Genomic DNA, 23,396 nt, shown 5'->3' with positions numbered 1-23,396 from the left:
CATTTTCAAATGAGAGGTCATGCCACACCTGCATTGAATTTGTGCCTGCCCTTTATCTCTTGGCCTTTGACTCAGCTACAGTGGTGAATCACAGTTTGCTCTTTCACCTGCGCAGTGTGCAAATGGTGTCGCATACATCACAGATGATCAGTAAAACAGATCATCAACAGGTGGGAAAACTGCAGAGCAGAATAGTATGGCAAGCCAGAGGGTTCTGTATGTATAGTTTTGTTGCTCGTGCTTACTGGTGTTATTGGGAAAATGTGCAAAACTTACCATAGTGGCGGAGATATTTCCTGTCAGCAACATCTAAGGACAATGCGAGTAAGATTTTCCAAACGCTGAAAGTGCTGTCCACATACTAAGCAAAAATCATGGTGTTGTGGTGAATAATTATTGAAAAAAAAACCTCTGAAACCTTATTTGAAGAAGACGGTGTGAAGGTGTTTATGACGCTCATTTCAGAATGGCTTTACTGTCAAAATGGTAAACTTGAAGTGATTTTGCTACTTTTTTTATTGCCTTTGAAATGTCATCAAAGCATTCACACACAAATTCACAAACACTACGACAAGACTCACAGATTAAAATGTCTATGTGTGTATGTGTATGTTTGTATGCATGAGTACGTCTGTGTGTGCGCGCGCGCGTGTGTGTGTGTGTGTGTGTGTGTGTGTGTCTTTTTGCAAAATCTGGCCATATTACTTGAGTCCCTTTAGAGGTTTTATGACTTTTTCTTATAAGCCACTTCCACTACCAGACCCCCTTTTTGCCAGTTGGCCTGAACAGTTTTTGCTCATGACCAACCTGTCCTCAAAGTCTTGTGCAAGTTTGTGAATCCATTTGGAAGTTCGGCACCTTTTTGTAGTAGGTCTGATAGTCCACTCCCATTACCATACCCCCGCTTTAGCCAATTTGCATTAATCCAAACACACACCTTCACACACTCACACTGGACATGCATGCCAAATTTCCTAGGGCGAAAACTGTTGCTGCCAAAGAGTGTGGACCGACTGACCAGCCGACCGACAGAGCGAGCTGTACAGCTGCTAGTCAGAGCTGTCTAAATTTTAAAGAAATAATCTTTATGGCATTGCTAATGTCAGCTTGCCACAGTGGGTCTGCTGCAGCAAACGACCAATGGGGCAGATGGATCGGACAGTAGAGTTTAAATTAAAAAGTTACGACTGGCTCAATTTGGATAAGCGGTCTTACTAAACCAGGCACTAAACTGGAGAAACCCATTTGTTAAGTTTTTATCAACAGTAGTAATTCGCATGTTTCTTACTAAATGCAGCCCCATTGTGTCTTTAATGGTATATTTAAGCGTCTCTGGTTACGCTGCGACACAACCTGCCACGCAGCTGAGATACTAACGTCACGCAAACATGTCTCTCCCATTGTCTCTATTTGCCTCTCTCTAGTCATTCACTTGCCTTTTTATTAGTTATTTTTTCCAACACCCGAGGTAAAGTTTCCGTCAGCTTTTTCACCTTTGTAGCGGCGACACAGGTGCTTGGTTTCCTGTGTCATTTCCTGCATTGAATGATTCAGCTTCCTGCGCGGTGCTGAGACCAACAAACGACTCAGAATATCTGTTCTAGTCTAATCTGTTCTTCTGCTCCATCTGTCTCCACTGGGAAGCACCTGACACCACCTGTGCTGAATATCTCCTTCGCTCTCTGGGGATGAGAGTATTGTTTGGTGGGATTTAGGAGGGGGATGATTATATAGGTTCAGGATCTGAGGGTGCTTCAGGCATCAGGGCTGAGGAATGTAGACTAAAGACTGGAGAACTTCCTTCTTTTTGTTTCTGACTGTCTGTGTTTGTCTTGCGCTCTCTTTTGTGTTTGTCAGTCTTTGTTGCTCTCTCTTTTTCTCGCTGTTTTCTTTCTTTCTAATTCCTCCAACCCTAACAAATCCATCAACAGGTGCGAGCCCCACCAATGCACATGGAGCGGTACCATGTATAGCCTCACATAGGCATAGAGTTATACCTGACAAGAACTGTCAGAGAAGAGTAGGATCTTGGAGTTGCTACAGACACGCTTCATGCAACACTATCACTAGTCCTTATCTAGCTAACCCTCACAGACTTGGCTTTCCTTTTGAGAGAGGCTTCGCATGTCAGACGTTTCAGCTACGTTTGAGAAACACAAGCTGATAATTCCGCTTACCCAAGCCCTTCATTTGGTGCGGAGAAAATATCTACCTTTTCTGTCCCACAATTTGTCTCCTGTCATCTTCTGTTAATTAAAATTTTTCCATAACCAACCTGTTGTTGCGTTCTGCGGTTGTGGGAGAGAAGCGGTCTGAATATCTCCCTCGCTGCGAGAGGGAGGCAAGAGCAGCTTTTTCTTGGCTCTGGGCTCAAAGAAGAGAGCTTGTTTTTCCTGCAGTAAGTGATTGTAGTGGACCCACTGAGTGTAAACATGCTCTGATATGCAGGGCGGCCCTGGACATTGAGTGGACATTGCACAGACCATCTCAGCCCATGAGATTTGAGGTTTGGCTTGACCAACTGTCCCTTTGTTCTATTTTTCATTCCCTTTCCAACCCATTTTCACAAGGTTCTCGTTCAGCACTACTAACAGTGTGAAATTGATATTTTACAATGACTTCTGTTTGCCATAGATATGGCAAACTTGTTTTTGTCAAATGGAAACTTGCGGCCCCCAGTTGGGAACTTGGTGCCTCAAAGCAAACAGATACTACATTCATTTAAGCCTCTCTGCTCGTGAGAAGTGCTGTGAAAAACAACGTGTCGAGTTGATGCTCGGCGTTGTTTGATGCTAATTAGCACGACAAGCATTGCACAAAATTGCGCCTGCTAAAAGGCAGCCAGTTGTTTTGCAGACGTGTGTGAAAAGGCTCATGAATGCTGCCTTTCATGTGTCTGTGCCAGGGAGCTATGCTTGCCCCCATGGCATGTGACTTGCTTGAGTTCTCGCTTCTCTTTGAAGTCCAACCCAAACTGCACCCTTCACCCAACAGCCATTATATTTCTCTGAAATGGAAAAATATGCAGCCCAAGTCTTCTCAGATGATCATTTCTTTTATTGGAAGCTGTGCATGAATATGGATATCTCAGAAAATTGCTCCACAGTAGTCCCAAGATGACAAATTTGTGCTTTTTTTTATGGGAGTGCAAGATGTTTTTGAGTGAGAACCCATGCTGAATGTATTAGGCTATTTGCGTATCGCACATAAAACATACTGTATAGCTGTGGGAGTGGTCGTTTGACTGCTTGAAAGCTGTAAATGCAGTTAAATATATTTACCTATTACAGTAAATAAGATCACAAATGTTCTTTTAGGGAATTGAATGCTATCAGCCTTTTTAATTGCCTTGCATTGTTTCACTTGATGAATGCAAGCGTATGACCTTGCCTCTGTTGTGCTCTGCCTCTGGAAGTGTATCAGTCTTCTGGAAAACTACAATACCAGATGGATTTGCTGTGGCCGGCTCTCTCCTGCCTATGAGGTTTTCTGTGACATGTGAGGGCTCTTTCTGTCTTATGTCAAATCTTCAGTTGTTTTCTGTCTCCAAGAATGTTGTTTTCTCTGTTTCATACGTGCAGCATGTGGGGACGCTCAGCAAAGAAAATGTTGTTTTGTTATTAGACAGATGTCATATTTGTTGTTCGAGTCTGCGTCTCGTCACAACAACAGCAGCTGAGAATGTCCACAGTTGTCAAAGAGAAAATGCATTTAGTTGAATCACCTCACAGGGAAGTAATAAACACACACACGCACACAGGGAGAGAGAGAGACCATGACATCACCATCTTGCACAGGGCTTCCAGCTAAACCCGAGTGTAAAAGTTAACCATTCCCTTGTTGGTCAGCGTTCAAACCACAGCAACATAAATGATTGTATAATGGTGGTGAGAAACACACACACACACACACACACACACACACACACACACACACACACATACACACATGCTCACATGCTCACAGGAGTGCAGCTTCCTTGGTTGCATCCTAGTGCCAGCCCAGGTCCTCAGAGACGGGGCGCTCTAATCACACAGACAGGCTTGGTAGCAATCACCTCCATCTCTTACTCATCTTCACATCTTTGATGAGTCACAGCCATGATGGACCAAACCTCCCTTCCAACAATGAGCTCAGTGTGTGTGCTTGACACAAAACAGCAGATGGAGCAAGAAAGAGGGAGAGAGAGAGAGAGAGATCGAGAGAAAACTACAACTATACAGGGTATATTTCATAGTTTGATACTATCAAAGATGGACTGATACACCACAAGACTATATTTCTCAGTGAATACCGTGGGGCTTTGTGGGTATGCCTTGTCTCTGATGAAAGGGATGATGACACTGAAATCTTAACCACTGCAGACAGGACGCCCTCTACTGAAACAATAGGGGTATAGCACTCATACAGAGGCTGAAATGTGTTTTTACTGGAGCACTTGCAGAGTGCATCGCCCTTTCAGTTCATGTCATTATTGTGTTATTATTTCATACAATGAGACTGCACCTTGCTTATTGGTTTGTTTTACTGTATGACAAACTGTATGAAATGCCTCTGCATTTTTACACAGTTACCAATGGCTGTTCTGTTCTTGTTTTTTTCTGGTCATGGTTTGATTTATCATCTTGTTCTTGTCATTTTTTTCTTCCTGTCCTTCAGTTTTCTTTGCCAAAGTGTTTCCATACTTGCTTTGCTTTTGCCAAATTTTGGTTATATCAGGTGTGTGTTGTTTCTAGCTCTAGCCACAGTCGAAGACTTCCAGATCCGGCCCCATGCCCTCTATGTCCACTCCTACAAGGCCCCCACCTTCTGTGACTATTGTGGGGAGATGTTATGGGGTCTCGTCCGACAGGGGCTCAAATGTGAAGGTGAGAACAAGGATTTGTGTCAGGTTTATTCTTCATTATCTACTATTACTCCACTGCGCCAAGCCTTGGATTCAGCTTTTCAAGAATTCAAGACCTTTCCCTGCATCCCTAGCCCTCTTTGAGAGCCTGAGACATCCACACACACACACACACACACACACACACACACACACATACACACACACCACATCTCCAACCGCAAGAATGTATCAGGAAGATATACAAGTGAACAAGAGAAAGATTTGGTCTGGGCACTGTAGCCAGTGAAATACTTGACATTCAGATCCCAGTGGAATTATGGAACGTTGGCTCGCCTTTCATTTTTTGTCATCATTGGATCAGATTTGCTCTATGCTCTTTCATTTTCGTGTCATTGGGCAGCATTTGAACTCCTCACAGAGCATGAATTAGATTTAAGTAGTTGATTTATCCACCAGCAAAACATTGGTAGTCATAAATTCTCCTATTTCAAGGCTACCAGTGGGGCCATCTTGTGGCTGCTGTGCAGAATAAAAATATGTGCTCATAGCTGTTGTCATTACCCCTCCTTCACCCTAACAGCTTGATGTAGTTTGTAGCATTATTCCACCTTAGTCTTTGTGAGTGATGTTATGTTTTCTGTGTTTTCCTGTTGTTAGGATGTGGGCTAAACTACCACAAGCGCTGCGCTTTTAAGATCCCCAATAACTGTACCGGTGTCAGGAAGAGGCGGTTGTCTAATGTCTCACTACCTGGACCCTCCCTCTCTGTCCCGCGGCCAATGCCTGCTGAGAATGCAGTGGTCATCCAGGATGAAGTGAGTTGTGATTGGTGGAAATGTGTTTGTGAAAAGTTTGTTTGAATTGTTGAGCCTCAATGAAAGTGGAAGAAGTAATGTTTACCCCCCACCCATATAATGACCCGCTAGGTTTGACCTACTCCCCCAGTTCAGATCAGGAGCCAAGTCTGAAGCACTGTTTCTTAACTATTTATTGTTTCAAAACCTCCCAATTTGGCTTTCATCCCACTGGAGCATCTCTTGGGCCCTGCTGTGAAATTCCACAGATGCAGAAAATTGAACTGAGCTGGATCAAGCTCGGTGGAAGGACCCTCACTCAGTGAGGCCTTATGAAACAGTTTTTCATAAGCCTGCTCTGGAATATTCTCCTGTTGCATCTGTGCCTTATGAAAGGTTGTCAGGAAATGTAATTAAGCTAATCACATTAAAAGTCTGTCGGAGTCCAAGTTTATGTATCTAGTCACTTGTTGGCTGAATGCCCTCTTCCAAGCTACCCACTTCTGTCAGGAGCCTCCAGACTGCTATCTTAATCCATATGAAATCGGAACTAACCACTCATATGTGGTGGAACATGGCAAATCTAATAACCCTGTGTAGATGACTGGGATTGTGTAAACTATGTGAAGGCGTGCTAACTCGGTATGACAGAATTCTTATCCTTTTTTCCACTGATCTCTCCCTCATCCTCTACTGCCATATCATTATCCTTCTGTCCATCCCTATCACTCAAAATGCTCCCTCTGAGCCCCTCCTTCCTCTGTTTTTCCTCTCCCTCTCATTCCTCCACATTTCTTAATTTTTCCCAACCACTCTGCCTCACATTATCCTCTCCCTCCCTCCATTATTTATTTTCTTTCCTTCCATCCATCCCTCCTTCTTCCTATTCAACCCCTGCAGCAGCAGCGCTCCCACCAAGAGGCAGGGAAGCGGATCCTGTCCTGGAGCGGCAGGCCTATCTGGATGGAGAAGATGGTCCTGGGACGGGTCAAGGTGCCACATACCTTCGCCATCCACACTTACACCCGTCCCACCATCTGCCAGTACTGCAAGCGTCTGCTCAAAGGCCTTTTTCGCCAGGGCATGCAGTGTAAAGGTAAGGCTTGTTATGAAGAACTTCTATTCAAGTCATCTTATTTAACTATCCTTTACAAAGTAGCAGAATTTTAACTTTTTAATAGACCTATGGACCGCCCCTCATCCCGGCCAATCTTACCGCAAGATATCTGAATAAAAATGGCTTCTATGGGCATTCATGGGTCTCCCATTGGCAGACATGCTGACCTTGTGCTAATCCCATGCAGTTTGCGGCAATAACCAAACGTTTTTTTGCATGCAGTGCAAATGTGTTATTTTCGCTTTTTCTAAAATGTATGAGGATTTCAAAATGTGTATATCTGCATACTAAATAAATAAATAAATGAATAAATAACCAAAACACAATGTTTATTACAAATTTATGACCAGAATAACTTTACACACAGTGCTGAGTTGCATCTCAAATTAATCTTCAGGTTGCCTGCTTTCAGATGATGAATAAAACTTGTATTTGGCATCTACTGTTGACCTTTTATCTCCCCCTGAAGATCCCCTGCCCCCTGTAAAATGGGTCTAAGGAGGGGGGTGAGGTGTATGATGCCAAGTTGTAAAAATGTGGTGTTTTAAATTGCATGCATGCTTCGTATATAGTAATTCTTTTGTTCATAGATGCCTTTCATTCATATCCACTAGACTGCAGATTCAATTGTCATAAGCGGTGTGCTTCAAAGGTACCAAGAGACTGTCTGGGGGAGGTGGTCTTCAATGGAGGTAAGTCCCAGGTTCTTCTGGTTTCTTGCATTTCCATTAGTGACAGCAGCATATCTCTAATATTTGTGACTGTTCCCTTTATGTGGATGTGTAGAGCCGGCCAGCCCTGGCCCAGACACAGACAGCACCATAGACACTATGGAGGTGGACAGCGCTGATATAGATGGTAGCAGAGGACTGGACGACCCAGAGGAGCCCTCCACGCCAGATGAGAAGATGTTCTATATGGACTCTCCTTTCCTGGACAGAGAGAAGGATGAGGAGCCCATCAAGACTATAAGGTAAGAAGAGATATAAAACTTCTTTGTGTTGATCACATGCAATCATAAAGGAATACTGAAGTGGGCATCTGCAACATTGATTTTGTCAGAATCTTTGGTAAATGCCAGAAGCTCATTACTGTGATGTTTTTGCACTGCTCAGCTGTGTCCAGTACTGTGATGTGTTTTTCCTTGGATTTTCCATGGAAAGTTTGGGTGTTTGTTGGTGACTTTTTCTCTATTTGCTCTTTTTTGGTGACTGTCACTGCTGATCATATAGCCTGTGGAATCAAGTATCACTGTTAATACAAATTACCCAGTTTCCGCTCTTGCTGCTGCTGGAAATAAATAAAACACATCACTTTTTTTTTTTTTTTTTTTGAGAAAGACCCATGTGATATCAGATGTTTAGACCAGTAAAAGCTTTCATGAACTGAAACCAAACTTGACTATTACTAGACTACTGTGTTACATTAGTTGACTTCACTATCGCAATCGCTTTAAGTGCTGTTGAATATGTAAGAGGCAATTAAAAAAAAAAATCTTAATTTTGCGTGTGTGTGTGTATGCATATTTAGCCCTTCCACTAGCAGCAACATCCCTCTGATGCGGGTGGTCCAGTCCATCAAACACACCAAGAGGCGGAGCTCCACTGTGGTGAAGGAGGGCTGGATGGTTCACTATACCAGCAGGGACAACCTGGTAAGGCTGATATCACCACTGCGGTTAGCTTACATCTTGGGTAGAAGCCCTTCCCTGAAGCTGTTCATATGTGTTTAATCCTTAACAGTATTGCTATATAATGTATGTTTCACCATTTGGGCTAACCTGGAGTTTGTTTAACTTCTTTACAGAGGAAGAGACATTATTGGAGGCTGGACAGCAAGAGTCTGAGTCTGTTCCAGAATGACACCGGAGCCAAGTTTTACAAAGTAAGAATAAACCTTAGTTATCATTTTCTGCCTCTTGTCCTTTCCTCTAACTTACTGTGCTCAGACACACACTGTCATTCACTGGAAAGTTATTGATGAATGACCTTCCAATTCATGTCAGCAGACTGAAGATATTAGTTGCTGCAAAGGTTGATCAAGGTTGTCTGAGAATTCATGAGAGTTCATGAGTTTTTAATGAACTCCCTTTTGCACTGAAAATTTTCTAGTACAGTCCCTCCTGACAATTAAAAAGTGCTGATGCTTTTACATATATTTATATTGTAGTTTTAAGTCATTGTGGAGTGACCCATTTTCATAAGTGTAGTCGCATATGGTTTGTTGTAGTTATGGGAGGTGTATGTAAATAAGGTCTGCCCAGTGGTGGCTGTGTGACTAAGGCTGGGGGCTGTTGTGTTGCAACTGTAAACTACGCTGAGGTCAGTTCAGCCCGCTGAAATTTCCCCTGTGGTTTTTCACACTGCAGCCCAGTCTCTCCTCGTCATGAAGTGAAAGGATCAGGCCGCTGACATCGCTATCTTTAGCCACGGTGCTGTCACCAACAGATACAGCGGGACATTTTAAGGGGTTTTGCAGCGAGACATTGTTACCAATATCTTGACAGCAGGGATCTCCAGAAGTTTTGTCTACAAGGTCAAAATACAATGAAATGGATTTCCAGAAGCATTTTGGTGTACATTTAATTTGTGATGTCTGTTCACAGTCTCAAACCTACAGGATGAAATTAAGAATTTAAGATAGAATCTAATTTGAAAGTATGATTTCATATCTTGCATGTCATTATTGTGATGTATTAGCTGTGGCAGCGATTGAAACACTGTAATTTGGGTGCATAGAATCACCATGGGGAGTGTGTGACACTTCCCTCTCAGCGTCTGTACCATAGTCAGTCATTACACTGCCACAGGGGCTTAATAGAACCCTGATTACACACTGTGGACTCAGGGAGGGAGTTATGGCCTACAAGGTAAAGACTTCCACATGTGTCTTTGAATATGTGTGTATGCGCATAGAGTAGGGCTGGGGCTGTAGTTGCTGAATTGTTCATGTTGCTTTGTGTTGCATTGAGGCTCTGGCACCTCCTGGAGTTGTGGTCAGAAATGTGACTCAGTGGGAAGGTGCTGAGTGTGCAACAGCATTTTCAGTGTAAGAACTAATTCACTTGAACTGTGTGCACTATATGTGTGACAGGTGGCGTCTGTACCTGTAGCGCCCTTCTGTCTCTTGACTCTCCAAGTCAGACTGTGTTCTGAAAAAAGACAGAAAGAGCACTATTTGCTCACCCTCCTATCCCTGTGTGTTGACACACCCTGCATCCCCTCGCCACTGCAGCCTTGGAGAGGAAACCTCAGCGGGGACTGACTCCTCAGGGTGTGTTTACTGGCAGCTTTTTGCGGTACTTTATTATCGACTTGGCACTCCGCTACATTTAAGACATTCAGGGGACTAATTGAAGGCTAGCTGTAAACGCCTTCTTTTCATGCGCCTTTCGTGGTCTTCGCTGCCTGTCTCTTGAGATTACGGACTCCATGATTTTTGTCCGCGATAGATTATGTGAGCTGGCTTCCCGGACATTTTGATTAAGTGCAGTGCAGGACAAAAAGATTCTTTCAAGGATTGCTTTTCAGAGACCAGAGATCATTTTCAAACAGAGCGCGGTTCTCCATAAGATTCATCTACGTCCGGGAAACCCTCTATCTTGGGCGTTTTCCATTCATTTCTCATAAGTTTCTAGCCCGCCGCTCATCAGCATGTGGCTACTGTCCTCTCCTCCCCCCCTTCTCTTTATACCTCCAATCTGATTAGTGGTGGTCGCGTGGTGGCTTGCTTGTCAGGCATGGCAGCCATTTTCTCCATTTGGAAGCCATAACGGCTCCCCGTTTGAAGATGAGACCCCTGTACTTGTGGCTTTCTCTGAAGAACCTTTTATGGGGTATGGGGGCTTCTCTCTGTCTCTGCCAGATTGAGTCCTGTCACACTTAAGCGTGCACCCACACAAGCTCACACACACACTCACTATCCTGTGGAACAGAAGTTGCCGTGTCTTTCGTCTCAGTGGCTAGCGGTAGCGCCAGTGGCTCGTGCTCAGATGGGGCCTCTGGCAGGCCCTGCCTTGTAATCAGGGAAACAGAGTGCTTCAGTCGCCACAGGGCCCGCTCACGTGACTCAGCCCCGCTAACCACAAGCACTTCATCTGATACTCTGTGGTGAGCCATGCGGAGGGGACAGCGTGTGCCTCTGCGAGCGCTCATTGGCTGAAACCTCTCAGTATTTTTTTATTTTTTTAAGTCCCTCCCTTCTTTGATTTGACAGTGAGCTTGGAGGGGAAAGGGGTACTTTTAAAGTCTGCTCCAACTGTCCTTTCTGTGTGTGCCTCTGAGAGAGAGGAGCAGGAGAGAGAGAGCCAGAGCTGGGACTCTACACTGTGGCTGATTACAGAGTTGGACCAAGCAGGGAGACTTTGGATATTCTGGAGTGTGTGAATGTAGGTCTCTGTGCCAGTGGTGTAATCTGAGTCTGGGATTATAGTGCTGTTGCTGCATAGAAGAAATGCTGTCTTTCTGTGATGTTATCATGTAGCGCAAGTATTGCAATTTGTTTTGTTTACCATTCTTTGTGGACACTGAGGGCTATTGTAATTGATGTATTTGTTTCAAAATTAGATGGCATCCTCTAAAAAAACTTTTTTAAAGGATAGCAGTTAACTAAGTCCATTGTTGACACTTTTATAGACTGAATTTTCTGTGTTTTAGAGATATTGAATTATGAACTAAAGGTTACTGTTTTCTAATACATACATAGCATTTTGGGAATGTAATATAGAAATATAGCCTTTTGTAAATGAGCTCTTCAAATGTGATTGATTTAGTGCTGTTTGAGTAATTGACCGGTGTATATGATGTCTATCTTTGCTGCTCTTTTTCGCTCCACAGGAAATCCCACTGTCCGAGATCCTCCAGGTAGAGCAGTCCAAAGACTACAGCAAACTCGCCCAGGGCAGCAACCCTCACTGCTTTGAGATCATCACGGCCACCATGGTCTACTACGTGGGGGAAAACAACGGCAGCCACTACCACAGCCCTGCCCTGGCCGCCTCAGGAGTCGGCATGGAGGTGGCACAGGGCTGGGAGAAGGCCATCAGACAGGCCTTGATGCCTGTCACCCCGCAGCCCAGCGTGGCCAGCGCTGCCGGCCAAGGCAAGGACCACAGTGAGTACAGCTCGATTATTGCTTCTGCTGTCTGGTGATCGATTGATTCTGTGACAGTGGTTTAGAGCCTGAAGCGATATATCGGTAGGTCAGTATTATTGGCTGATATTTTGCCCTTCACAGATATATTGGTATCATATCAGCAATGGTATTAGTATCAATATTTACAGAACATAATGCAGAAAAGGATGCTTTGGGTATATATATATATATATATATATATATATATATATATATAGGAATACATAATTTTCTGTTCTGATGTTTCTTTAGCTATTTAATATTCTTTGATAAAATGAGCTCCAAAATTCACTGTATTGACTACCATATCGGTAATCTGTGAATTTTTACCCTGTAAATCAGAATCAGTCTTGGCTTTGGCCTTGGTTTCAAAAATCCCATACCAGTCAGGCACTAGACTGGTTTATTGTTATGAAGTGGCAGCGGCAACATGTGAAGTGAGATGACTGGTTGGAAACTGAGACTGATCTGTAGTGGTCAGTATACATGTGCTTCCCCTCAGAGCTCCATCAGAGGAGGTGAAATGAGCTCGGTCCTTAACAGCCACCTTACACTCCTATGTGTGTTCTGCACGGGTGTTGAGGAAGATGCTCATGATAATGATGATGATGATGATGATGATGATGATGGCAGTGGTGTGGCCTTTCGTTGTTACTCATGAGATTTTAAGCATGGGCTTAAAAGATACAGAGTCATTTTATCTATTAGCATCCACCCACTTCACCTTTCTGAAATAATGAGCTATATCCCACCCATGTTTCATAAATGACGAGTCATTCAAAAAATAAAGAAAGACAGATCCACATAGTGCACCTCAGTAAGATATGTGGTCTGCAGCTAGCATTGAGTAATTTATAGGCTTGATTGTGCCAGAATACAATATCTTAAAAATGCATGCAATATCTCTAAATATTTCTCTTTATAAGATTGGCTAAATGATCAAAAGAGATGTTTTGGACTCTCTTCATTCATTGACTATTATACAAAGTCCGGGAGATCTTGTGACTGAGTATTAGTCTGTGAGCCAGTCCATAATCCTAATTATAAAATGCAATGCATACTTGCCCTATTTAGTCACACATAACTTCCCAAATCAATTTTATCCCCAATTTATTGTGTAATAAAATGCTTCATTATGTGGTGATGTGGCTTATTGCAAGCAGCTGTGATAAGCTTGAAGGTTGTGAAAAAATACAAGTATGTGAACGATGTCCCTCTGCTTACGATTACTTAAGGATTCATTGACTGCTTTATGCATTGGTAATGTGGCGTTTACAGTTGGTGAATGTGGAAACATCATGTGTTTTTCCCTTCCAGAAGAGCTGTCCATCAGCATATCTGTGTCCAACTGCCAGATCCAGGAGAATGTGGTGAGCAGGGCTTCTTTTTTCTTTTTCTTTTTTTTTTTTCTTAAAGATACTGTTGCACAACTTCCCAGCATGGCCTGTGCATGCATGCATTCATTTGTCCTTACAATAGCTGTTGTGGTAAAAGGCGAAACTCTATCCCACTGCTTCTTTACTAAAATCTCCAGTGCATGTTTTTCTACAGCACAATTAGGGAAGTTGCAGACACATTTTTTGCCAAAGGAATTTTCAACTGGGTTCCACTTCTGCATTGAGTGAAAGTAAACTATTTGGTAATACCAGAAAACATTTTGAATAAGGGCAACATTCACCCTGGGCTGTTGATGATGTAACTGTAACCCATGGCCAATGTCAACATGGAAGAGTAACACAATATTTCCAGCAGTAATTTCAAGAATAAAGTACAGCAATCAAATAATTGGTGCAAACTGTGTCTTCATAGGATATCGCCTCGGTGTACCAAATCTTCTCTGATGAGGTGCTGGGATCAGGCCAGTTTGGCATTGTTTACGGAGGTATGCTCAACGTTTTGTTTAAAATGGTTCTGCATACATTTGATACAATGCTTCTTTAAGTTTGATTAAAATGTTGTGTCACAACTTATTTTCTTTTGACTTTAGGCAAACACAGAAAAAGTGGCAGAGATGTGGCTATTAAGGTTATTGACAAGATGAGATTTCCTACGAAACAGGAGAGCCAGCTAAGGAATGAGGTTGCCATTTTACAGGTAATAAACACACTCCACCCAATGACATGTCTGCCACTGGAAAACGTTTCATATATAAAAAATAATTGATTGCACAAAAATTAAAACACATTACAGCATTTTTAAAGGATAGCGTATAAGTCGAGTTTGTGCTTGACTGAAACTTAATGTATCGCTTGGGAAATCAATTCTGTAAATGCCCTATCTTTTTCTCAATGCTGATGTCTTTATATGCTTTTGTGCAGAACCTTCATCATCCAGGTATCGTCAACTTGGAGTGCATGTTTGAAACACCAGAACGAGTGTTTGTTGTCATGGAGAAGCTCCATGGCGACATGCTGGAGATGATACTGTCCAGCGAGAAGAGCAAACTGCCTGAACGCATCACCAAGTTCTTAGTCACACAGGTCAGTACTGCTGAAGCTCTCCTCTCCTCTCTTGTCTTCTCTTGTCTTCTCTTGTCTTCTCTTCTCTTGTCTTCTCTTGTCTTCTCTTCTCTTCTCTTCTCTTCTCTTCTCTTCTCTTCTCTTCTCTTCTCTTCTCTTCTCTTCTCTTCTCTTCTCTTCTCTTTGAAGACATCAGCGCTGTTCTTACTGAGCGGTATATGATTAACTAAAAGTAAAAGTTCATTTACTGAAAATTAGTATAAACTCAATAGAGTGCAGATCTAAGGCAGGTGTATCTCCCTTTTGTGGTCTACAGGCTGCCCTGTGTGCTGAGCAAAACTTGGGAGAGATTCAGTAGGCAATCGTATTGTCAAACGCCTGTCAAATAATTTATTAAATTACTGTCTGATTCAAATGTAATATAGTGCAGTACTGAAAATACATGTCATTTTTACGATCATGAAACATAGGGCTATTTAAACTATTTTAGCTTGTGCTTTATGACAGATTACACCAGCCTCTGATACTTTTTATATTGTTTTTCTCCCATGTGTCTGCTCTATGGTCCGTTGATTCTCTTAGTCAGCAGTGTGTATTATAAACTCGCCCAAAAAACGCAACACACTGGATTTTTTCACCTGCATTCGGAGCAAACACAGTCACAATAAGATAGAAAAAAATATCTGGCTTACGATATGCGAAGAGAGATAGAGAGAGACAATGCAGCAGTGGTCAAGTAAGCTAGACAGTGAATGAAGAGAGGGAGTGGAAGAAGCGAGAACAAATGTTTTTCAAAGGTTTTGAATCATTGCAACCATGAGAGGTTCTTCATCATACAGTCACAATTTTTTTTTTTTTTAGGATGATAGGCCCAGTAGTTTGCAAGATTAGCTGTGGACAGAAATACAGACACACACACATCAGACCAAATGCATGATAACAAAAAGTATTTGTCATAGATTTTTTTAGTCAGTTGCTAAGTCATCTGACATTACTTTATTCTGTTCAGAAAAGAAATGAAAACAGCTGAGATAATGTCAAAAAACTGATAATAAATTAGAAATACACATCATCATCATAAATTGGTCATGGGAATATGCAGAACCTGTACTTGTTCATTTACATTACTGCTGCCAGCTTTTTGTTCTGTTTGCATTTTGTCCCATTGTTTTTTAAGCTGTCCATCCTTCCTTCTCTCTCTCCCTGCCTCCTTCCCGCTGTTTTTGCGTTGTGTTAGCCTACTGTGCGTAAGCCTCTGTCTCTGCCCCGGGGCCTGTTTATTCTTGTGGTGAACTGATTGGGGGGGGGGTTGTTTACGGGATCGGTCTTCATGGCATCACAGCCTCCTCCCTGCCCATGGATTACAGCCTGCAGTGTGCTGGTGGCTTTGTGGCCTGATTAGAGGAACAGCAGGCCCCTGGGTCTTGGTGGATCCTGGGTCCCAAACAGGAGCAGGGCCATTAACAACGGCCCCATTAGCTGCGGCAGGCCCTGCTCTGATGTGGCGGGGAAGACTTCTGTCAAAGCCAGGGTCAGGATAAAGAGCCAGGCGCGCTGTGGTTTTGGTAGAGGGCCATAGCCAGACATGCGTGCAGCGCAAGCTTATGCCAGGCCTAGTGAATATAGATGGGATGATGAGATGAGATCATGTGTCCTTATGGGAAGGTACTGGTCAAGATGGAAGTATTTAGGGGCATTAGTGTGCTTATACTACTGTTATTTTCCATATGGCTGCACCGTAGATTATACCGCATATATTAAACAAACGCTACGCTGTTTATACTGTACGTTATATACATTATGACATTTAGATGATGGAGTTTAGAAGACTGTTAGTGGGTTTTTGAGCTAAATCTGGGCTTTTTGGACTTTGGTTTGTAACAGATCCTGGTGGCCCTGAGACATCTGCACTTCAAAAACATTGTTCACTGTGACTTGAAGCCGGAAAATGTACTACTAGCCTCCGCAGAGCCCTTTCCTCAGGTAAAAAAAAAAAAAAGTTTTGTGTACGTATACTGTGCATGTGCATGTGTCTGTTCTCGCATGTGTGCATGCATGCATGCATGCATGCATGTATGCGTTGTGTCCGTATGTGTGTGGATTTGGGCTGGGTATCGGCACTGACCCCCTGATTAGCTGCAATCTTGATTCGCAATGTCTTGATTTGGTTCAATACCAATTTCAATTCCATTCCACTGCTGGTTCATTTGTTCAAAAGAAATCATATGGTCAACAGAGTTTCCATTGTTTAGCAGAAACTCGATACAAGATGATATCTGCAGGATGAGAGGTGTGCTGCAAATAACGAAAATCTAAAATCTAAAAAAAAAAAAAAAGATTGATCTCAGGATTTTAAGATTCAGTATTGGGGTGTTCAAATATGGACACTGCTGTAATTTGCATTGTTATTCAGCAAATTGTTCAGATTCCTGAGTGTATATGTTCATTTTCATCTTCCTTCAAACAGGTAAAGCTGTGTGACTTTGGCTTTGCCCGCATCATCGGTGAGAAGTCATTCAGGCGGTCGGTGGTGGGCACGCCAGCCTACCTGGCCCCAGAGGTCCTGCGCAGTAAAGGCTACAACCGCTCCTTGGACATGTGGTCAGTAGGGGTGATCGTGTACGTCAGCTTGAGTGGAACCTTCCCTTTTAATGAAGACGAGGATATTAATGACCAGATCCAGAATGCTGCCTTCATGTACCCCCCTACGCCCTGGAAGGACATCTCTGCAGAGGGTAAGAAGATACTGAGAGGAATATTTTCTTTCTTTGTTCCTTTTTTAAAGGTAAAGGGCAGAAATTTGCTAGTGCTTGATCTATTCCTTTGGTTAGATGTATCTTTCACCTTTGTAAATACTCGGCTTTTAGGCTGCACCTGTACTTTAGTGTTAAACCGATAGCCAAATATGCAGACTCAGATCTGTCCTCCCCACCTACGTGTCTGGCCCGCATCTGACCTTTATTCTGACTGTTCTTTCATCTGTGGTTCAGATGAATCACAGGCAAATCTCCCTGACTGCCAAGGCTGCACCTCCCCCTACGTAGAGTGTGAATGTTTTGAACAGACGATGGAGGCGTTCATGTTCATTTTTTTCATCTTCTGCTTTGTGTGTCAGCTGTTGACATGATAACATGCATCATTTAGAAGGCTGTGGCTTTATGAACTCCCTGATGTTGCTACTGATATAAGATGTATCACTTTAACCCTTATAAGGTATTCGGGTCTGTGGGACCCGTTTTCAGTTTTTAGCTTAAGAAAAATGATACTAATAATTATTTTTTCAAACTAATATTTATTGGCCTTGGGTCATTTTCTGTGAGGAACATGAATCAGAAAAAAAATTTCAATTACCCCCCCTGCATACCCCCTCTACACATTTATATTACATACAGGGTCTTCGGGTCCACTGGACCCGGACCTAGTGAAAGTGTGTAAATCATAGATCCTGTGCACCCTCATGTTCCCTTCCTCCTCTGTGTGTGTGTGTGTGTGTGTGAGAGAGTGTGTGTGTGTGTGTGTGTGTATTGTGTGGGAGAGAGAGAGTGTGGGAACAGGTGCACGGTGTACCTGTTCCCGCACAAGGTTGCAACATTGTTAGAAAACTGAAGTACCCAACACTAACTGCACCCACATTCCCACACATTTCACCCTCTGTCTTGCGGGAACCAATCTCAGGGACCTGACGCTATAGATAGCTCTGTCAGTGTGGTGCCATACCACAACTGATCAAGATGGCAAAGCGATTTTCTGTTCAGACTGCCTTACAATTGATATTGGAAGAGAGAGAAGGTGATGATGATGATGCAGAGGAAGAGGTTTCAGAATGTGAGGATCACAATTCTGAAAATTCTGAGTCTGACACTGAGTTTGAAGAGGAGGATGAGTATCAGCCAACTCAGAAGCGTAAAAGAGCCTCTGGACCAGCCCTTCAGCAAACCAGGACGATGTGAGCAGCCCGGACCAACCCACGAGCAACCAGGCCCAGGACCAGCCCACAACCAACCAGGTCCTGGACCAGCCCAAGAGAGGCCAGGATCAGCCCGTCAGTCGGCTCCCAAACGCAAGCGCACCTCAGGACCAGCAGGCCAGCAGCCAGCCCCAGGGCCAGCTGGTGAGCAGCTTGCAAATGACAACATATGGATGTCAAGAAATGGCAGAATTGAATGGTCTTCATTTTCAAGAAATGAACCGCCCCGCATTGCTGCCAATGTGACAAGTGCTAGTAAAGATCTTTATCTTCTCATTATTCTAGATTGTGGCCAGTAACAAAAAGAAGCGCTGTGAGATGTGTGGACACAAGATGGACAGATAAACACTATACATGATGCACCCAGTGCAAGAAGTACATTTGCAATACACACACAGTGAAACTCTGCACCTATTGTATGGCATAGTCTGGTATGAAATGGCTGTGTTCAATTGGGCTAATGTGTTGTTCAGACAGATTTTATGTGTAAATGTTAGGTTACATTTCTAATGAAATTGAAATAAACCACTAGTTATGAAATAAACTGCCTTCATTTGTACATTTGCTGATTATTTTCTAGTTATGCCTGTTTTATGATAGATTTTCTTATTTTGTTGCATTTTAATAAAAAAAACGAGTGTTATTTCTGTTCATAAATGTTATTTTACAAAGGTAAAGGGAACAAATTTAACATATGTATTGTTTATATTACTTGCAATTGGGATGAAGTAAAGATCTGCTGAGTATTTTAACAAAAAATGGTTTGATTATGTTGAATTAAAAGCCCCAAAATGCAACGGGTCCACCAGACCCAGCAGGACTCCCTGTGTAACAAAAAAACGAATACCATATAAGGGTTAAGATATTTATTCATCTGCATTTTATTGATTTCCACCACAGCCACAGACCTGATCAACAATCTTCTCCAAGTAAAGATGCGGAAGAGGTACAGCGTGGATAAGTCTCTCAGCCATCCATGGTTACAGGTGAAATATGCACATGTACTATGAATATTTTAACACTTAAATCTTTTAACCAAGTCCTTCCTTGTCAGTTTATTTCAGGAATTACTCCTAGCCCTGGTTTTTTGGAATGCTACACAGAGTTCATGCTGTTGTCCATTCCTCTTTTCCTCAGGATTACCAGACGTGGTTGGACCTCAGGGAGTTCGAGACACGGCGGGGCGAGCGCTACATCACCCACGAAAGTGACGATGCTCGCTGGGAGGAGTATGCCGATGAGCACAGCCTGGTCTACCCCAAACATTTCATCATGGCTCCCAACCTGGATGACATGGAAGAGGACCCCTAGTGGCCCCCGGGACATTCTGCACCACGTGAATTTAGGACTCAGAATGTAGCAGGGACTTCACGTGTGGACCTTTGGGAGCGATGCCTTTTCCCTCCAAAACTGTTGGTTGTGGAAACAGAGAGGAGCCGGCCCAGGTTGAGCGTCACTCTGCCCTGGCATCAAAAGCGGGGAGAATCAGATGGACTTGATAGCTCGATGCACTGCCGCAAGGAGTGGGCAGGTGGAAATGCTCCACAGAAATGCATCCAAGAACTGTTGGGAGAGAAGAATGTTCTTTCCCTCTTTTTATACCATATCAAAACATTCCAAGGATTTGTTCGAGTTTGGTTGGTTTCCAAGAACAATCACACAAGCCACAATACATTAGCTGAACTTAATAGGTTAGTTATTGTAGACACAATTTTGGGTAATTATGAGTAATAATATGCCTCTGCAGAGGAGCAGAAAGAGTGAGCTTACCCCAGGAGTAAAGGGCACTTTTCACAAGGGATCTACAGTATGTCCATGGAGAGAAAAATGCAAGGGTTTTGGACAAAACTAATAGAATTGTTGTTCTCATTTCAAGACTGTTTGTGAGACTGTCCTTTGGCATGAAACTGGAACTATCATGTGTATGTCTATGTTTTTAATGTATTTAGTAATTGTGGTAGATTTTTGCACTATATTACCGTTGATAATAGCAGTTTGATAACAGGATGAATAGAAACACTATTCGCTGCTGCTATGTATCACATAGGCCCATTGAGAAAACGCATGAACAGCTTTGTGTGTGTCCAGTCTAGGTGCAGACAGAGCTCATCAAACTCGAATGCTATTAGCTGCATTGTCACCATTTATTTGAGAAAAAAAAAAAAAAAGTCAGCAGGAATTTACATTGAGTGCAGAACCTCATTGGTCAGAATATTGCCAAATTTTGATCAAAAGGCAGCCAATAGTATGTAAGATTTCCCAGTGTTTTTCCTTCAGAAAATGACCAACAGATATTACCAAATATATTGGCAAAAAAACAAAAAACACCACCCCATTCATTCTGTTTTTTCCAAACTGGGATTCTTTCACTGATATTGTGAATTCCTAAATGATTTAAGAGAGAAACCCTGAACTATTTGTAACAGCAATGATGGAGCCAATGGTAATGTTCAACAAATGGCTAAAAACCGAGACTTGCATAGGCTTTAACATGGACTCTTTGCTAGTGTTCTGAGCGTCATGTTTCTGTTTACCCCTTTATGTAATACTTTCACAGTATTTTTGAATGTGACTTTTCAAGCACTCCGATTCTGGAATAATGTGTTATGGTGCTCGTTAGTTGTCTTAAGTATCTATGTTGCATCTCCTAAGGCAGCCAAAGTCGGTTTTTCACAGAACAAAAACATCGGTGTCTATTACCTTTGGAAGCCATTAGCTGCAGTGCATTACACTGCCTGGTCTATTTCAGCAGCCCTTTTGGCTAGACATTAGGCACAGTAGGTAGCAGATAATGGAATATAAATATAAAAACAGTTTGGTTCATGTGGGAGTAGTATAGCACTACAATACTGTAGTTCTTTACCTGGCTCTAATGGTGTGTTTTGGGATATATGGTTCTGTTCCCTGTTGTCTTTTTTCCTGTCTATGTTGCCGCTGGATTGGCAGGTGTCAGTGTTTTGTATATTTCAGTACATACCAATGGAATAAAAAATCCAACTTCTTAACTGAGGAAGAAAACAGCATTTCAAAGCTTTGAATGTCTTTGTAGTCCTGCCTCTGCCTAATTTGTCTGATCCAGCGATTTTTGATGTGTGTGCCGAAGCATACATGCATGAATGTAGAGTATGCATGAATGTCTGTGTGTGTGTGCACCTACTCGTGGATTTGTGTATATTGCATCATGCGTGTGAGTGAATGAGTGTGTGGTGGTTACACATGTCAAATCCCATTCTCAGCAGCTGGATATGATTGCTGCACCACACTGAACAGTTTGCCGAGCCGCTTGTTCACCACAAGGAAGTAATGACATAGTTAAAGAGGGTGGTGGTGATGTGAGGGTTGGAGGAAGACTTTGAAATGAATCATGATAAAATGCTATCACAGAATCCCTTCAAGTATCAAACGTTAGTTCAAGTGAGCCTTACCACTAAAACGTCTTCATATAGAAGTGTAGTTTTCAATAGGCCTATTGTGTAATGGCACAGTTTATCATAATCCATAGAGAATAGACAGCTGTCATTAATTTGCCAAAATCTTTGAAGTGTCTTTTGCTTGATGCCTTTGCCAGTGTTCATACCACTGATCTACTGTACAGGCTGACCACTGTTAGCAATCATGGGCAGCCTTACTGCAATGCTATCTTCTAATAGCCACTGATTATGAGAAGTCTGCCCCGTTTTCTCTTATGAAGTTGAGAGGGATATTCAAGGCTGCTGTCCTGTATCTGTTAGTCAGAATGATTTCAAGATGTTGACTTCCTGTGCCGGGCAAATGACCCCATTAACCCTTGTGGGGGAGAGAGAGCCTTTCAACATTCATAGCCTGAGAAGGTCTGCAACAACACCATCAGCTCATTTTTGCAGCCCCCACACACTCAGCTGTAGTAGTTATAGTAGTGAACAAGGTGAACCCAAATCAATTTCCATAAGATGTCACCTTATTTAAGTTGATCTGTGTCAGTGAAGCTCTGAAAGACACATTTGTGGACAGAGGTAAATCTGCAGTGGCTCAGATGAAAAGACGCCAGGCCACAAAGTGTCCTGTGGAGTTGTGTAAAGTGCAATGTCTCCCTCTGGCTGAAGAGAGGGTGTTGTACCAGGTCTGGCAGTACACACTCTCAAATTTAGGGTGACTTTTTGAGTGAAATGGCTTCTTGCCATACAGACAGATATTATTCCATTTGGTTCAATTCAGTAGAATATACAATTTTGCAATGTATTAATTTTTACTTTAAAATACTCACCTCAATATTAATTAAAGGGAGACTCACTAATGTTAAGCTTTTAGCAAAATTACTTAGATTACACTGAAAAAGAAAATATATACAGTAGACTGAAAAATGGTTTATTTTCTACCAGAATGTCACTCTGTGGGGTAGCCTGCAGTCTTCAAATGGGAGCAAAAGAGTGATGATACAAATTCATTTTTTTTTACATATGATATTACATATGTAGCATTGGGATTGCATGCAAATTCTTTTCCAAGCATTTCAACAGATATTGTGCAACAACAAACCGATTCTGCAAGGATCTGTCCCATCGTGAGCCTGTAATACCATACATGATTCATATGATGCATTATATTTACAATACAGCACATTGTAAACCACATTCAAGGACTTTAACCTCTTGTATATCAAACGCATGCATCCTCTCTCAGTGACAGTGCAGTTATGATTTGAATTCTGCATCCTCTGTCTTGCAGTTGTTGCCACTTACCGTGTCATAGAAGGATTCTAGAGCACTGAGGATGGAGCTGTGCAGATTGTCCACAAACGGACCTCACTTTGCCTTTTGGTACACGACACGTGCACAGCCATGGGAAAAGGTCAGAGAAGTAATACTCCTCCTTTTTCACAATCAGCTAATGAAATGTTTTCTGAAATCTTGTAGCGGATTTGTAAACATCTTAATGTAACATTTTAGTTGTTATTTCCAGGAGAATTTCTGTCTGGTGTGTAGATCAGACTGAAAACAGTGCTGCATGTCTGACAATTCACTTTCTTTTCAATCAGATTATAATTACAATACAAGGCCTCGGTTTGGCCAACAGTCCACTAAAGTTCCTCATGAAAAGG

The 23,396-nt window shown here is 42.5% G+C and overlaps 1 protein-coding gene across 1 annotated transcript in view; it reads left to right on the top strand.

The window, feature by feature from the left end:
• Positions 1–21,289, top strand: part of prkd3 (protein kinase D3) — a 44,070-nt gene extending 22,781 nt beyond the window's left edge. Inside the window, exons 5-20 of the mRNA XM_030044771.1 lie at positions 4,737–4,868; positions 5,507–5,664; positions 6,544–6,739; positions 7,375–7,452; positions 7,547–7,733; positions 8,291–8,414; positions 8,567–8,644; positions 11,596–11,872; positions 13,211–13,263; positions 13,703–13,775; positions 13,881–13,987; positions 14,212–14,373; positions 16,237–16,335; positions 16,820–17,087; positions 19,220–19,305; positions 19,457–21,289. Coding sequence (XP_029900631.1) covers positions 4,737–4,868; positions 5,507–5,664; positions 6,544–6,739; positions 7,375–7,452; positions 7,547–7,733; positions 8,291–8,414; positions 8,567–8,644; positions 11,596–11,872; positions 13,211–13,263; positions 13,703–13,775; positions 13,881–13,987; positions 14,212–14,373; positions 16,237–16,335; positions 16,820–17,087; positions 19,220–19,305; positions 19,457–19,630 — 2,252 coding nt within the window. The 3' untranslated portion in view covers positions 19,631–21,289. The remainder of the gene's footprint in view (positions 1–4,736; positions 4,869–5,506; positions 5,665–6,543; positions 6,740–7,374; positions 7,453–7,546; positions 7,734–8,290; positions 8,415–8,566; positions 8,645–11,595; positions 11,873–13,210; positions 13,264–13,702; positions 13,776–13,880; positions 13,988–14,211; positions 14,374–16,236; positions 16,336–16,819; positions 17,088–19,219; positions 19,306–19,456) is intronic.
• The last annotated feature ends 2,107 nt before the right edge of the window (positions 21,290–23,396 follow it).

This window comes from Myripristis murdjan, chromosome 22 (genome assembly GCF_902150065.1).
Source record: "Myripristis murdjan chromosome 22, fMyrMur1.1, whole genome shotgun sequence".
Classification (NCBI taxonomy): Eukaryota; Metazoa; Chordata; class Actinopteri; order Holocentriformes; family Holocentridae; genus Myripristis; species Myripristis murdjan.
This window is presented reverse-complemented; position numbering and strand designations above follow the sequence as displayed.